Raw genomic sequence first — 16,632 nt, 5'->3', positions numbered from 1 at the left:
AATTCCCCCTTTAAATGCAAAGTATTGAGTAGAAAACTGTTTGGACTATATTGACTTCACTTTCCCTGATTGAAGGTGCGGTATAGATAGCTGATGTTTGCATTGAGACTAAATTTTACCTGCTTTGGGTCCTTTCGATGACTTTATTTCTGCATGGAGGATATAGATGGATAAGCTTTCACAGAGCTAGTGTTGGCAGTGACATGTTAGGTCATTGCCAGACTGAAGTTGCGGCTTCTGCAGCAGATCAGTCATGAAGAATCGTGCGAGTGCTCATTCAGGCAGGCAGCCTGGTCACCCGCATTGGCTCAGATCTTTCTCAGGCTTTGGTTTTGCATGGATTAAGGAGAGCTCATATTATCCTTTCCACCAGCACCGCTGTGGGAAGCCATAACCTCCTGTGGAGCGGCAGTGGCAGGCATCTAGGTAGTGGCAATGTTCTAGCAGCCTGTGTTTCCAAAAAAATTTTTGCCTTTATTTGCATTTATATACCAGTTGAGCTGTATTGAGTGCGTAGAAAGGAAGGGTATTCCTGTTTTAAGGGCTCTTACTCTTTCAGAAGTTCAAGGTAAACTTCCTCTGAAGTTATTCTATAAAAAAGTGTTTCAAGTTCCTGTATGTTAGCTGAACTGTAGTTATTCTCTACATGAGTATTGTTAGCTTGCAGCGAATGTGTGATGATGCAAGTTGGCTTGGTTTGCGGCGAAGGAAGGTTAAAGAGAAGCTACATTATCTTGCACCTGGTGCAGGTGCAGACCTCTCACGTAATGCATGGTAATCTGTGACGACGCCGTGAGTATTGTTTGCCAAAGAGCTTCCTAAGTTTGGCACCAGAAGATACTGGATCCAACTTCTCCAAAATGGGAAAACTGGATTTTCTTTTCTTCATAGCCATGGAGGTGTACCTAAACAAGACAAAACGTTTGCCACTGTATCCCTTGCAAACTGATCTGCTTTGCTCATGGTATTACTAAATAGGATTTTCTTTATACGTTAGCTGTTGTAATGTTTAACTCTGGTTTGCATTGCAGGGTAGTTTAAAAGCTTTCTATGATGCTAAAGATACTGAAAACCGAGAGTACTGTATGAATATTTTTTTTAAAATGTGCTTCTGATCAGCAAAAAGGCAAGTAAGTTTGCCATTTCAGTTGTCAAATGGCAGCCGAAAAAGCTCCTTAGAATAAAGCAGATGAAGCTACTAGGCGAATAGAATACTAGATGAAAAACATCCGTTTAAATGGTTGGCTAACTTTGCTCAGTGGTTCTCTTATTTTTGGTTTATGCTAATGTTTGGTCCCTACATGCTTGTATGTTAATCATTTGGTGTGTTTAGCGAGAAAATAAGGAGATGTTCTTAATTTGATGCCACAAGTTTCATCTTTAGTCAACTAAACTTAATGATTTTATATTACCTCATTTTCCCCGAGTGTTGTTTACATTATTTGCTCAGTGATCTGCATATTTTGATTGTAGTCCCTTACACTAATAAACCTGTTACCGGGAGTTAGTTTTCTTCTCCAGAGCTTGAATTTTGAGCAAGCTCTATTTTTTAAAAATAAATTACCATGTTTTCAAAGTCTGCATTTGGGAATCCAGATAAATATGGGAATTGACAAGAAAACATTGGCTACAAAATATACCCAGAAATGCTGTGACATCTTCAGGCATAAGCAGCAGACTACGTAGGTGAATATTTCACACTATATTCACTTCAGCTTAGTCTCCCTTCCTAGGAAGCTATTTAAGTGATACAAGCAATATTTGTCAATACTACACATTGCGTACAAGGTTCTGTTCTGTAAATATTCTACATTTCTTCTGCTCTGAAGAGCTTTGAAGGAAGAGTATTTTGGTGAAATTCATCCGTGTAATTTTTTTCCCCCCTTCAAGCATAGTTTTTCCCTAAAGTCTGCCATGTATCGGCATTTGAGACAGAAAATTAGAAATTTGACCTACTTATGTTGTATGCAGCTTCCCATCAGGAGGATATTAAGGAAGACATAAACCTTTCATATTTTATTAGCATTAATGTAACCATTGAAGAAGGATCAAAACAATAAATCTGCCAAGACGCAAGAAAAGTTCTCTTGCAAGAAGAAGCTTTTACCTCATGCACTTGTCAACTTGCATGCTGGAGGAGCCGTTCAGATAAAAAATGGTATTATGACATCAAATAGTGAGTTTTTTCCTCCTCCTCTTCACCAGAATCATCGCTGTGGTAAAAAGTATTTCTGTTCCAAAGTGTGCCCATAGGGCAAGGATTATAATGAAAAGAATGAATAAAGCCTGGCCGTCATTAGTTTGGATGATGCCTCAAAGGTTTTAGGGAGCCAGCGGTCTGAAGATTTTGTAGGAAAAAAGATGGGACTGTGTGGCCTGCTGTATAGCTGCTCATGGGTTTTGATTTGTTTCTTAATGGTTAGGTAATGTTGTGATTGATGGCGGATACTTTGAGGCTTACTCTTGTCAGCAGGGCATCCAAAGCCCATTTATATTGGGTGCCCGTGTCATGAAAATGCAGTACGAAGTGGCATATTACTCTTCTTTTCCTACTGTACAGCTTAAAGATGATTTAATACGCAATTCCAACGGGACAGATTTTAAAACTTTTTCATGCAGCTTAAAGAAACCCGGAAAAAAATTGGTGGAACTGTGTGAGTGCGCTCAGTTAATTTTTAATTGTGTGGTAGAGAAGGTAGTAGAAACAGGCAGATAAAATGCAGTAATGATACCATCAATTCACACATTATATCCATAAAGTCAGGGAGTTCTAAAGTACTTTATTTCTCAGTAGCACTTCATGAGAAACGTGCATCTTTAATATTTTGTATAGTTATATGTGCAGATAGCTCACATTTTATGAGGATATCTGTCCTAGATGGGTGTGGTAGCATTTATATTGTACAAGATTACAGTGTCTGTCTCATTGCTCTATGCTTTCTCGAGTTTAAAATTTGAGTCTAAAAGGTGCAAATAATTATTCTACTGCTTGAGCAAAGCAGTTAGGCAGGTGTGTGGTCCTTTTTGATGTTGATGTATTTGATGTATTTTGGTGTTTTGATGTATTGATGTTCTTATTCTAAGGCGTGTGCTTGACTGTAGCAGTGCCAGAAATGTGAACACTTTGAGGCTGAAGCTGTAGAATGGAGAGGACGGCCTTTTAGGAGTTATAGAAAGGGCAGGTTGTGGAAATAGAAGTACACGAATCTTCAGCCAGAGCCAAAACTAAGAAATCAGTATGTTTGTATCATAATTTTATACCAATCTTTGTGTTGAGTAAGGACAAAAAGACCTGGTACACCCATAATGAGATTATTTCCCCCCCCCCAAATTGTTCTAAAGTGTTAAGCTCCTGAGCAAAAAATGTACAAAAGATTATTGAAGGGGGTTTATAACGTTAAGACAACTTTGAGATACGTTTTTCATTGGTGTTCCAAGGGAATTTTAAGGTGTTCTTTAGCGTTTGACTTCTGGAGGGCATTGTGTTAGAAATCCAACCTTCTTGGAGCTCTCTCACCGACAGGAAAGTGATGATAGAACAGCCTTCGAGCAGCATAATAAATCAGGCAGCCCTGGCAATAATAGTGCCCATTAGGAACGCTCTTATTTTTTTTCCCCCCTGCTCAGTTTCCAGCTGTACTAATAGAACAGCGCATCAAGCAAGGCTGTAAATAAAAGTTATAACCTAATAGGTGGGCGCTGGAGTGGAACGGACAGGAGCTGAGGCATGGAGGCCTTATTACTGCTCATCAGCAATTATAAACAGGATAAAGTGTCTGGGACTTGCACTGATGCAGCAAGAGCTGATGGAGGCTGGGAGATGACACTGTACCGTGATCAGATGATGTATGTTGATGGGTTTTTACTATCTCATCTTACTGCCTATTTCTGTGATGTGTTGTATTATGTGTTCTGTGCTTCCATATCTGTCTGGATGGACAGATTGGTTTCCTCTCCTGCTCAAAGGAGCTTCAGCACATACGCTCAAGCTTGCTTTTTTTGCACATATACTTTGCATTAGTTGCCACTACTGGTTATCTAAGAGCCTTCTCAAAGTGTTATGATTATTGTAGATTAAAATCCTCCTAATGGAAAGGATCATAGTAGTCATACCTGTAAACAAATTTAAGGACTTGCTGCAATTGTAGGATTTATTTGCACTATCACCTTGTTCGTTCAACATTACAAAAATCACCTCATTCATTAAAAATGGTGGATATGGTCACCTGAATTATCTTTTACACTAAATGCATCCCCTGCGTTTTAGACTAAGTGTGTTATAACCGGTGTGGCTGGAGAATCCAAAGAGATGGGTTTCAGCTCCATATAGCAAAAAGTTTATTAAAAGTCAGCTATAGCTGTGATGATCCTTGCCTCTGAGTTATAAAAACTTCAGCTGTTCCTGGGAAGGTTTTTAAGAGCTTGTTAGCACACAGTAATTGGTAACATTCACAAAAAAGTCTGTCTTGATCTTTTATCTATCACAGTCTAGCACATTTCTGTGCTAGACATCTAAATCGTCTCTTTACTAAACCGTAGTGAAAAAAATGCCTTGAAATTTAGCCTGTACTTGCTTTAATCTAAAGAGAAGTTTTGCAGGCATTTTCATAGTTCATACATTAATCGCTCATGCTGTTTACTACTGAAGAGAATTTTCTCCTGAGTGGAAAAAATACAACATTCAGAAATGAAAAGGTGTGCAGCAGCATGACAGCAGGTGAAAACAGTGACTCCTATCCGTGTCTATTCAGTATGGCCAGGATAAAGTAAATAGATTATTTTTCTGTCATCTTACGATATCAGGATAGGAATACGTACATCTGCCTCTGTTAAAGTACACTAAAGTGAGACGAATGGTAACTCATCCTTTTCATAGTTGGTATTTCTTTGAAATTAACTTTCACACTGACTGGTTCTCAGGTGTTCCTTTCCTTTGCATTGTTTGCTCATAAAGCGAGGACACTGGGTAGTTGAAGTGGCCAAGGGGACAAAAAGTGTAATGTGACTGTGGAAGCCCTATTTCACATCCTGTAAAGATGAACTAGAAATACTTACGGTGTTTCGAAGACATTTGTAAAATGTGCTAGTAATTCCTACTTGGGAATAACTCCTTTTTGTAATCAATCTGTTGAAGCCATTCATGAAAGGATTGCTGGCCTTAAGAAATAAAACACAATTACTGTAATGGAGTAGGATAAGTAGACGAATATGATAATTTACTCGCTTATTAATGTTTCCCCTTTTATAACATTGTATTCCCCAAAATTGTACTAACTCAGATTAATTCTCTTAAGAGCGTGTAAGGCAGCTGTATCTGATCTCCATTGTTACTAATGCATCCTTTCTAAAGACAACAGGAAGCCCTCAGAAAGAGAGGATTGCTGCTCGCCCATTGTGGGGTTTATCCGTGTATCTTTGCAGTTAGCTACCTTGCGCAGAAAGTGGGATTTGGTGTGTGCAGAAACATGTACCAATTTATGTAGATTTTAGTCATACAGGGGTGCATAGGTTATGAGAAACAAGCTTCTCCTCCCTTGTAAGGAGGAAAAAACACACCAGTACAATAGAATTAAAAAATAATAATCAAAATGTACATGTGGATGGGATTAAGGGTCTCCTGGCCTGTATAACCTCCCAGCAGGTGCTGAGACACACACCTCTGTGTGTCTCAGCATACTCCTAATTATTTGAGATCATTACTGTGTTGTCAGTTCATTCAGAGTTTAAGTTTTCAAGTCCAGCATTCTAACAGAGAGTGTCCTCCAGGTACTTAAAACTGTTATTCTTACTACCTTTATATACCTCTTAAATCACCCAAATTCATCTTCTTTTATCCTTTGTGATGTTCAGATATGCGCTTGAACCTTCCTAAACCTAACCTGTTTAAGACTTTTGTTGATTACTTGTAAGTCCATTCCTCAGCTTCCACTTGTCTTTATCTCTTTTTGCTACTCTTGATTCAAATTTTTCATCTGTTTTCATTTCCATATATCCTGAATCCCATTATGAAAAAGACACACATTCGAAGTAGAACAACTTTGAGGAAAATGTGCTTAAGTCAAGAGGACAGGATGATCTCTTGAGAGGAGTTCACAGTGAATTGTAAGCCAGTAGGAAAACTATTTTGAATGTCAAATTAAAGGTAGTACCAGATGATAGGAGAACAGTAAACACTGTCTCTGGATTAGCTGCGTTAGGAAGAGTGCAGTTGGCAGATCAACGGAAGGGATTTTCCTCCTCAGGTTGGCACTGGAACGGGTACCCACAGAGGCTGTGAAATCCTAGTCCTTGAAAATTTTTGAACGTGGACTGGACCAGGCCCTGAGCACCCTGATCCAGCTTTCATGTTCACTCTGCATCAAGCAGGAGGCTGGACTAGGTGACCCCCAGAAATCCCTTCCAACGTAATCTTTTCAATGACTCTAACAAAAACCAAATATGATGTCGGTGACTAAAGGTATTTAGGCTAACCTCAATAGCATTCCTAGCACTTAATGAGAGCAGAGGCAGGTAAGCTCTAGAAGTACAGGCAAGTGTGTAGTGCCTCAGACGTTGTAGAGAAGAGCCAGGAGAGAGACTCTAGGAAAGGTGGGAGAGTTGGGATGGTCAGTGCATTTCTTGCCACAGGGTTCTCAGTGGCCATGAGCAGGAGAAGCAAAGTGTGCTTCAGTAAATAAGATGCTCTCCTGTCCTGAAAGTGTGTGCTGCTGCCCTTATTACTTTCTCATCACTGTTTCTCTGTGGTCTGATACATGGTTTTTGGTTAGGTTGGTGAAATTCTTGCCAAATACAAAATCGTATGTTTAGTCTTACAGAATTATGACAAAGGGTTTGTTCTTGGATGTTTTCAAACAGAAAAGTAAATATTTTACTCTTTATGTATATTTTGAGTAAAATGAAACAACTTTATCTTGAATTTTTTTTTTTTGGTGGTTTCATGCAGTGGTTAATTTTCTGAACAGGTTTTCACTATTTCCTATTTAGAAATTAATTTCACAAGGACATTATAAATATATTGAAGTTATTTTAGAGTCTCTGGGAAGTATGTTTAAGTCCATCAAACATACACATGGGAAAGTGTATCTTTGTACAGAGTGAGGGTTTTATAAATATTTGTATGTTCACTGAATTGTCAGGCAAACAAGGTATCTCTCTCTTTCCTATTTCATCTCCAAATTATTTTCCATAACATAAATTAATGAGACCAACACCTTGGGGCAAAAGAGGGTTGAAAAAGAGCTGGACGTAAGATACGAGACAGACAGTGCATGTACTATTGCATCCTCTGAGTTCCATCATTCTGTACTACCTTTTCCCATGGTCCTTGGTTCAAGTTAGTGTAGGTGCTTCCAAAACATCTCCTTTCAAAAAGTAGGAACTGCCCAGGAAACCAGCCTGACTTCTGATGTATTGTAGACAGCAATCAGGTGTATAGAAATTGTCCTCAATACCAGGGCCAGTTGTTGTTTTCCCCACAAAGATTGCTAGGAAAAAGTAACACAATCAAAATATAAACTGACTTTTAAGCTTTCTTTAAAGTAACTGACTCAAAACTAAGTGGTTTTTGAAGATAGATTCGCTGTGCATTTCAGAAGCTACTCCTAATGCATTCAGTAAAAAATTTATCACAAAGACAATAGCTCTTAGTTTTTTTCCATAACATTAATCAGTTAGTCCTTGGAATTATAGTCTCTCATTGCAAGATTTCTGTTGCTGATGGCATCACTGAGGTTCTACAGTTAATGACAAATAAGTTTTTTGAAAGATAAATATTGCAAATATATATTTTTTCACTGCTAGCAGGCAAGAGTTCTTTACAATTCCTCTTCTGAATCTGTGTCGTAGCCTTGGAAAACCCTCATTACGCCAACGGGGGGAAGGGTGTACTAAGGAAAACTCAGTGTATGAATGAAAAATAACAGAGCAAGTAGTTTCTATATAGAACTGGGTTTAGGCTATTAGTTTGAAGAATTACCTTCCCGAATACTGTATACCATCTGATTGATGAGGACATAGCTGGAGTACACTACTAGGATTTTGAAGCAGAGCAGCACTGCTTATTTATGCACTCTCGAGCTGACTAGCAAATATGCAATATTTATAGCATTATCTATTCTTGTTAATCCAATATTAGAGAATTCCACAAAGCATAAGAGGGCGCTCATTAAAGTCAGCAAAAACAAAACTACTATATTGCTGAACGCGTTTGAATTTCCCATTTTATCAGAACCAACATAAGTGTATTTGTATGTGTTGGCACATACATATTCATTTATGTAAATATACATATTTGAATACTAGTAAGTAGTCTTCAGGTGCTGTGGAACGGCCAGGATGTTCATGATTTGCCTTCATAACTTTTTTCATCGTGTATTTTCCTGTGTTACAGCTTTTTTTCTTTCTTTTTGTGTTTCCGTTCTTCCATTTAGCTATCTGTATTTGTGCATTATTCTTTCACTTAATAATCCTGTTCTGATTATTTAGGCCACTTATGATATCATTTGTTCTCCAACTTTGTCATCAGAATCTGCCTTTGTCCCTCTCCCAAACCTAACTCTATGCTGCTTAAATATGTAATTTAATAATGAGAAAATAAGTTCAAATTGATACCTGTACCTTTTTTTATTAAAAAAAAAACAAAAACAAAAACAAAACCAACAAAACCACAAACTAGTGACTTCAGTGTTGTGGCCTTTTCTCTCTTCTGGCCTTTTCAAGGTTTGTTCTTTATAATAGTCTGAATATATGAGGGGCTTGAGATGCTGTTTGTTAGCTATCAAGAAACAAAAGTAACCCAAAACAATTTCCCTTGACAAACAACTTCCCTTAACATCCTTAGAATAGTATCAAGCTTCTACACTGCACAAATTGTGCCCAGTAATCAAGACAACGGGAATTCAGTCTCATGCCTGCACCCACTAGCAGTCGCTATCTGTGGATGTTTTTGCTGTCAGCAGCTGTTTTTAACCACGTTCTTCAGCTCTTTACCCTTGTAGCAAGAGATGGGCAGCGAGCGGCAGCCCGAGTGCTCGGCAGGACCATCCAGCCGGTTCTCTCTTCACAAACTCATCTCTTGTTGTGGGCTCCGGAGGTTTACAGACTTTGCTCGTGGGTGTGATTCAGGAAAGGAACCCCGTTCGCCTGGTCTTTTAAATAAACAAGGTCTTTCTTTCAGTCAGCAGCAATAGGGGTGGCCATTGCCTTAGAAAGTGTTTCAGCTAATTGAAATGCCCTAAGTTAATCCATCAAAGGAACTGTACAGTTACAGGCGCCTGAATACATTTAAACAAGTATTTGTTTGAATCAATTTGGTATAGAAGTAAAAACGTTTAATAAATAAATGAACACTTCCATTAACTAAAGACAAGCTGACATCAGAGAGTGTAGAGGGGAGTAATGCAAGAATTTAACTATAAACCAGATGTAGTACAGGAGTGCAAATATGAGATGAAAACTAATTAGCTTTTCCCTTAATTTAGCAATTATGAAATTTATTGACGAGAAAGGATAATAAGCATTTTCACACTTTTTCTAATTATAACTTAGCTAAAATGTATGCAGTAGCCTATGTAGTTCACTATTTGTCATGCAATTTGCAACTTGCATCTCATTCATCTGGGTTACTGGCATTAGATTAGTCTCTTCCGTTTCATTAGAGATGGTAGTTAATAGCCTCATTAAGGTACACTGCGGTACAGTATACTTCCTTTTTGATGGATGATAATACCAACAGCACGGGTTTAGACGAAAACAAAAAATGTGAGAGGTAGGAAGGAATTAGTATATACATATTTTTTTTTTATGATTTATTTTATTTTTTATTTCCCCATCCATGAATCTCAGAGAAAGCTGAGGGCGGAAGGTGCCCTGCAGACCGTCTGGTCCGACCTCCTCGCTCAGAGCAGGGTCACCTGAAGGAGGCTGGGCGCCGTGTCCGGTCACGTTTTGAGAACCTCTGAGGATGGAGCCTCCACAAACCCCCTGGGCAAATGTCAGGTCTCCCCTACAGTAAACAAGTGTTTTCTTATGTGTAAGTGGAATGTTACTAAAATTATATGGTTATGCTCCCACACTTTTCTGTTTTCCTGAAATCATGCCAGCAGTAATATATGCATTAATACTCATTCACACATACATATATACACACATATATATATATATATATATACACGCACACATATGTCCTTTAACTAAGTCCTTTTAACTAAGGAGTGTTTTGAAGTCTGGTGATAAGAAACACAAATGAGGCTGATACATGTAAACTGCTGGGGGTGGGGGCAGGTGCCTGGTTTCCTAAGGAGATGAGCCCCCCATAGTTTATCCTGCTTATAACTTCTGAATCTCTTGGATTATTTTAATCAAATTTCACGAAGTTATCAAGGTCTTGAACGCACTAATCTCCCATGTGGGTTTTATGAAAACAGGCAGCTTAATACTTGGAGGAGGTACAAGTGTGACACGACGCAAATCAGTGTCCCTGTTTGAAGTGACCTGTAGCTGTGGCTGCCAGCCCCTCCGTGTCAGGCCAGGTTGCTTCCTGGGGGGGTGACTGGTGGTCGGGGGACGCACCTTGCCTTGCCTGTGTTCAAGGTTGTCCGGATTCAAGTCAGCTGGAGCCCCTGGGCTGTGCCAGTTGCGTTAGCTCAGCCAGAGCCCTATGCTGTTGTGCAGCACATGTGCTTACGTATAGCACTGTGCTTGTGCTGGCAGTTAGCCACACACGCGGGTTTTGTGATGCTCTGCAGTGTGCGTCTTTGTGTTTGACAAGTGCCTGTTCTCATCACGCTAACTCGCTGCTTGGTACGGCACAAGTTTTGATTCTCCTCTTCTTTCCTCACAACACATGCGTCGTGCGTGCCAGCTGTCATTTTGGGGAAATGAAGCCGTGCTATTGTCAAGCTCAAAAATACCGCTTACACTTAAAGCAATTTACATGCTAAATTTCATTTTTTCGCTGTTTTTTTTTTTTTTTTAGCATTCGTTAAAAAAAAATACAAACAACCACACTTTAGGTCACTGTCTGTAACGGAAGCCTTTTTCTTAATCTCATTTGCAAAGCGGGAAGGTGAATTTTGCTGGCAGAGTTTGAAGCCCACCAGTAATGTTCTACATTTGGAACATGCGTAACTCTTGCACTGCATATCTCAAACAGCACAAGTCTTTCCATTGTGTCTCAAGCAGCTAGGCTAAAAGTAGTTGGGGGTGTTCTGTTCTTGTTCCGATGGTTGTTTTTACTCATTAAGGCTGGAACAAACTACTGTTGAATGGTTTTGGTAATTGAAATTAGAGAGAAATAACTTCTGTAATGCAGTGTCTGGGGGTTATTTATAGTCTCCAGAGTGATTTCACAGGGAGCCTCCTGAGGCAAAGCGGATGATGGAACTTGAGTTCTATAGGGACTATTCCTCCACATTGTATTGGGTACAATGAGTTTTAAGAATTGCTTTTAAACTCATGGAGCAGAAAAAATAAATTGGTGAAATAGTGGTGCTAAGGGCACTGCGATGATACTAGGAACAGAGTTTGCGTGGTTAAATGTTACCAAAGGGTTTATGTAAGAATTTTTGCAATATCTGTTTCTAGTGTTTTAAGAAAAATGGAGGTGAATTCACAAAAGAATGTGTGCTCCCAAAGAGATGGGCAGTTAAGTTTCTGATGGAGCTTTGAGATGCAGTCTTGATTGTGTGAAGGGACGAGGTGTTCATCTCAATTTAAGTATCAGAGTTGTAAAATAACTGTTTCCACAGCATTATACAGCAACAGGGAGGAACTGAGGTGGTCACGGTTGTCTAAATTTGCTCATAAGATGTTAATCTTGAATTTCTGTCTCTTCATTAATAGTCAACAAGCAAACGGGTTTTGGAACAACTGTGTTAATTTAGGTTCATTTGAAGTAGAGATGATTTTAAATGATGATTCTGGTAAATGTGATAGGAAAGATTCGTGAAGAGGCAGTTTCCTCTAGATGAAGTTTCTAATGCATAGTCAACTTGCCAGGGAATTAAGTAATCCCTCATCAAAAAATGAAATAATGAAGGGGGAAAAAAAAAACAATCTAGAAACTAGCAACAAGATATTGCTAAAACTTTACTTAATCCCTGTTATGTAGTTATTGTCTGTGACCGTGCAAGTTTCTTCATGGACAGAGGTTAACAGCTCAAGCTCCTTTTAAAATAGTTTGAGGAGATGGCAGTAATGTTTGAGGGTTCATTAATTATTGCTCTTACTGATGTTTGCACAGGCAGCTGAGATCGTGATGTCAGTCAGTCTGTCAGTGTCGATGGGTTCTGTATGAAAAGAAAAAAAAAAAAAAAACTGAGTGCCTCAAACACTGTCATCAAATCGGAGATTAAAAAGATTCATCTCATTCATGAAGCAAGTGGCAGCAGAGGAGGGCTCCTCTTTCTCTTCCTACTCTCCCATCTCTTCCTTCATTCCTCCTTCCCTGTTACATTTTCTCAGCCCATGTCTCTGCTGGACTTAGAGCTTCCCACCCTCTGCCCAAAATGCCATGGAAGAGCCATCACGATTGTCAGTGAAACTGTGTGCCTGCAGCTCCTCTATGGCAGGGAGACTAAAAGAGAGGGATTCAGCTCTGACAGTCGTAACACCATCTATTTGGAAAGTTTTGAAGGGAGAGCATGAGTAATGAAGACGAGAACAGTGACAGTAAGGAACGAATGTGAGTTTCTGTCTAAGACATAACAGAATTTTTAAGAATGAAGAACACTACTCAACTTGTTGTTTCCAGTCAAGCCTCCAGTTTCTGTCTTGCTCAGCTGAATTATTTCATTCTCTCATTTCAAGTGAGAATTTGATAGTCACCACAATTAGAAGAATCTCCGTCATCAGATACAGATTACAGAACCACAGAACGATAGAAGAATCCTTATTTCTTAAGTCTGAATTAAAATTGCAATGGGAGAGTGTCAATGGCAGTTACGCTGCTGAGCAGTTTCTTTGTGAAATTTTGGGGATGTCTCATCGCTATTGTTGGTTTTCTTCATTTTTTACAGAAAAGTTTTATGATTTTGACATTTTCAGATAAAAGAATAGTGGTGTTTTCTTTTTTTTCTGTCTCAGACTGAGTATTTGTTGGTTTAGGTGTAATGCTGAAATGCAAGTTGAGTGTGGAAAATGTTTTGTAAAAGCAAACAAGAAGTAATTCTTGTTGCACAAATCATCCTTCTTAAGGACAGCCACTGTCAGTCACAGGCTGAAAGAATCCTATTCTCTGTAGCCATTTGTGATTGTTTAATAGTTCACACCGGGAATTTACTCTAGTCTGTAGTTGCAGCACTTCACCTTGTTCATAGGGTGTTTTTTTTCTGCAATCCAGGTAGTAAAGCTATGCGTGACAATTTCCTTTTGCTATCAGATCTCTGAAGTTTAATGTTGCAAGATTCCAGGTGCCGGAAGATTTATTTTGTGTCCTGTATTGCTTGTGTCAGTATTGTGGAAGGCAACATGATCTGGAAGAAATGCATGCAGGACTGAATCTAAAAGTTCCCATTTCTTATCTGTCCTTTCTCCTCGCTCCTTGTACTTGCCCGTAAGAAGGCGTCAGCATGTGTGCTGGTGGTCCATTTTGTAATGAGCATTAGCTTGTGCTGGCGTGCCCAAGGCGCTGTGCAGTCAGTGATCAGATAGCTGGTACCATCCCTGAGAGTCAGGCTAAGTTTACCTCAGTGTTAACGCCAATTAATTTATGGCAAAAGAAGATACACATTTTAAAAAATGAGATATCTAAATTTTCATTTCTATCATATTAACCATCTTATGTTAATATTCAATTAGTCATCACCAATTAACAGGAAATGTATAATTAAATATTTTAATTATAGGACTACTAGCCTGACTCGGGGTAGCTATTTTTCTCGTTAAGGCACATGGCCTCATTAACTGATTAGACGCTGGTTGACTCATACACATGAATCCCTCATTTGGACTTTATAATAAGCAGACGAGTATGGTTTCCATCGGCTTAATTCAGAATGCCAGATTTGCTTCTGAGAAGTACCAGAATGGCTTATATTTCCAGAAGCAAAGATGTGTGGGAGGTAGCTATTTCAAAATAGCCATGTGTCTGTTTTTCTGAGTAATGAATAAACAAATCACGTATTTCCCCATCTTTGTCAACGAGGTGGGCTGGGACAGATTTCTACCGAACCCTGAGTCAGCCCGGTCGCAGTAGACAAGCCACGTGTTGAAGGGTGCAGCCTCCTACCTTCCAGGCCAGGCTGCTCTTCTGGGCTCTCTGAAAACAAGTGTCCGTGTGATAGGACTGTTGCCTCGGAGTATGGGTTGGCATCTCTGCAGTCTGATCTTTCTCTTGGATCATCTTCTGCAGAGATTTAATTGAAGACAGGACTAGTTGTTCCGTAACTGTATTAATTCATTATGCACTATTTTCTTTTCCTTGCCAAGGCTCCTGCGCAGCCAGGCACGCAGAGGTGGAGTACATTACGTACTGAATGTTGGTTTAGGCCTAATAGATGCATTTTGTAAGGTGCAAGTTGTAATCTACGGCATTGATCAAAAGTAAGGCTCTATTGAGACACACATCAGATAAAATTATTGCAGCTTAATAAAAACTTATCACCTGTATACTGTGCAGGAAGCAGCTCACTTTTCTGTGAAATGTGAGATGCGGGGACTTTGTACTTACTGAAAAACCTGGCACGCTTTCAGTGTATCTTAAGAGCAATATGACAGAAATAAAGTAAACCCAAGCGAGGTAAGTGGTATATTCATAATGGCTGTAATATTGGAGTTCAACAACTGCAAAAACACTGTGAGACCAGGTCTGAAACACAGGTAAGAAAAGTGGGTTAGTTTATCCTGCATGTGAGGAAAGTTAATAAGAGCATACCCCGGAGGGAGAGGCTAGCAGGTATTCCTAGTCTGACTTCATTAGCTATTTGCTCAAGGAAAGTCATGATGTTGATAAGTAGTGGATCAGATAAAATCATTGAAATAACAAGGATATGGACAATGTTTTAGCCATGGCAGTTATCTTTTCCTGGCTAATCCAGGACAGCTAACGCAAAGTAGACGTATTTTCCATAAGCACAGGACAGCATGCAATGGAAACTTAAAATAAAGGTAAAAACATGTTCAGTAGGCTACCACCCTGCCAAAAAGATATAGTTACTTGTTATTTGTTGGATTAATGTCCTTTCAAAATGGATTTAACTGAACTAATGCTTTTTTTCCTTGATCACCATCTTGTACTAGAATGCTGACTGACCGCAGTAATGGCTTTCAGCAGTTAACCTCCCTGCAGGACTACTACAAACAATTACATTTTTAGTACAGTTTGGATTAAATTTATTTGCAGCTTCTATTAAAAAGAAGCACAGAACTGATTCAGCTATGCACAGGTTTTGAAAGGGAAAAAGTCTTTTCTAGCCTTACCTCACTCAGATTGCAGAGTGGCAGATCTACTGAAATCCACTGTCTCTGAGATGGCACAAAAATAAGGCTCGGGCGTCCCACGTTCCAGTCACTAACGTGCATTTCATGTGCTGCAATAGAGCCCTGGTCAACATACTCTCCATTGTAAAAGAAAAGGGAGGAAAAAACAACCAAAAAAAAAAAAAGACACTACACTACCTGAAGTAACGCTGTCCTGAACTTTTAACTTCAGGTTTTTCCGCACACTATTTTCTTACAAGCTGAAATTTATAAAGTTATTAATGCAAATAGTATTCTGACTAATTCTTTAAAAATGGCTGAGCACTGAATTTATAGCATGCATGTAGAGCTTGCGCTTATTTTGTTTGGGTTTGCATTGTTGGTGTATACTAATTTACATTTAAATTGTTATCCATGTGGAAAGAGAGGGAAGCACGGTATGGTGCTTTCATGTACCGCCTTTAGACATGAGAGATACAGTTTACATGCTGTGCCTTAAAAATCTCCCTCCTGCCCAGGGAGGAAATAGGTCAAACCCATGTTCAGCTGTTTTTCATCAGCAGCCTACTTCATTTTGTGCAGGGAGAAGGAAGAAGGTGCGTAGGAGAAACTAAATGAGATGACAGATGAAGCCTGCAGTTGTTTAGGATGGAGTGTGCTCTACATGTATCTCTGTATGACCCAGCCATGGCTGGAAGGAAGCTAATCAGTTCATTTTCTATTCAGCACTGCCAGCAGGAGGGGTTCTTACAGGGAACAAAGATAATTTGTCCTTTACTTGATGCTCATTTTGATTGTTAAGAAAATGTGTACATGCGATAGAATGGGAAGTATCACGCTGATTGGTGGTAACCCCAGCTGAAAGCAATATACCTTCAATCTGCCCAAAGGGATGCCTCAGCAAGGAAGTTCTAATATTTTTCCTAAAATATTTGTTGTGAACACAACAGATTCACAGTCGGAGAGTGAGGCTTCTCCTGTGAAACGGCCACGGCTACTGGATGACAGTAATGACAGGCCTGAAGAAACCAGTCGATCCAAACAGAAGAGTAGACGCCGATGCTTCCAGTGCCAAACAAAACTGGAGCTAGTACAGCAGGAACTGGGATCATGTCGCTGTGGTGAGTACTGTTTGTCAGTAGCGTCCGGCTTTCTAACACAGCCGTGCTCGGATCCGTATCAGGCGTGGAAATACAGAGAACACTTGCATTTTTT

The 16,632-nt window shown here is 39.4% G+C and overlaps 1 protein-coding gene across 4 annotated transcripts in view; it reads left to right on the top strand.

Annotated features, from left to right (window-relative positions):
- ZFAND3 (zinc finger AN1-type containing 3) overlaps positions 1-16,632 on the top strand; it is a 144,102-nt gene that overhangs the window by 105,651 nt on the left and 21,819 nt on the right. For all 4 annotated transcript variants that reach the window (XM_054197150.1, XM_054197152.1, XM_054197153.1 and 1 more), the window contains one exon: positions 16,368-16,538. In XM_054197150.1, the coding sequence (XP_054053125.1) occupies positions 16,368-16,538 (171 nt within the window). The remainder of the gene's footprint in view (positions 1-16,367; positions 16,539-16,632) is intronic.

The sequence above is a fragment of the Rissa tridactyla genome, chromosome 3 (genome assembly GCF_028500815.1).
Source record: "Rissa tridactyla isolate bRisTri1 chromosome 3, bRisTri1.patW.cur.20221130, whole genome shotgun sequence".
Classification (NCBI taxonomy): Eukaryota; Metazoa; Chordata; class Aves; order Charadriiformes; family Laridae; genus Rissa; species Rissa tridactyla.
Note: the sequence above shows the minus strand (reverse complement) of the source record. Positions and strands in the feature narration are given on the sequence as shown.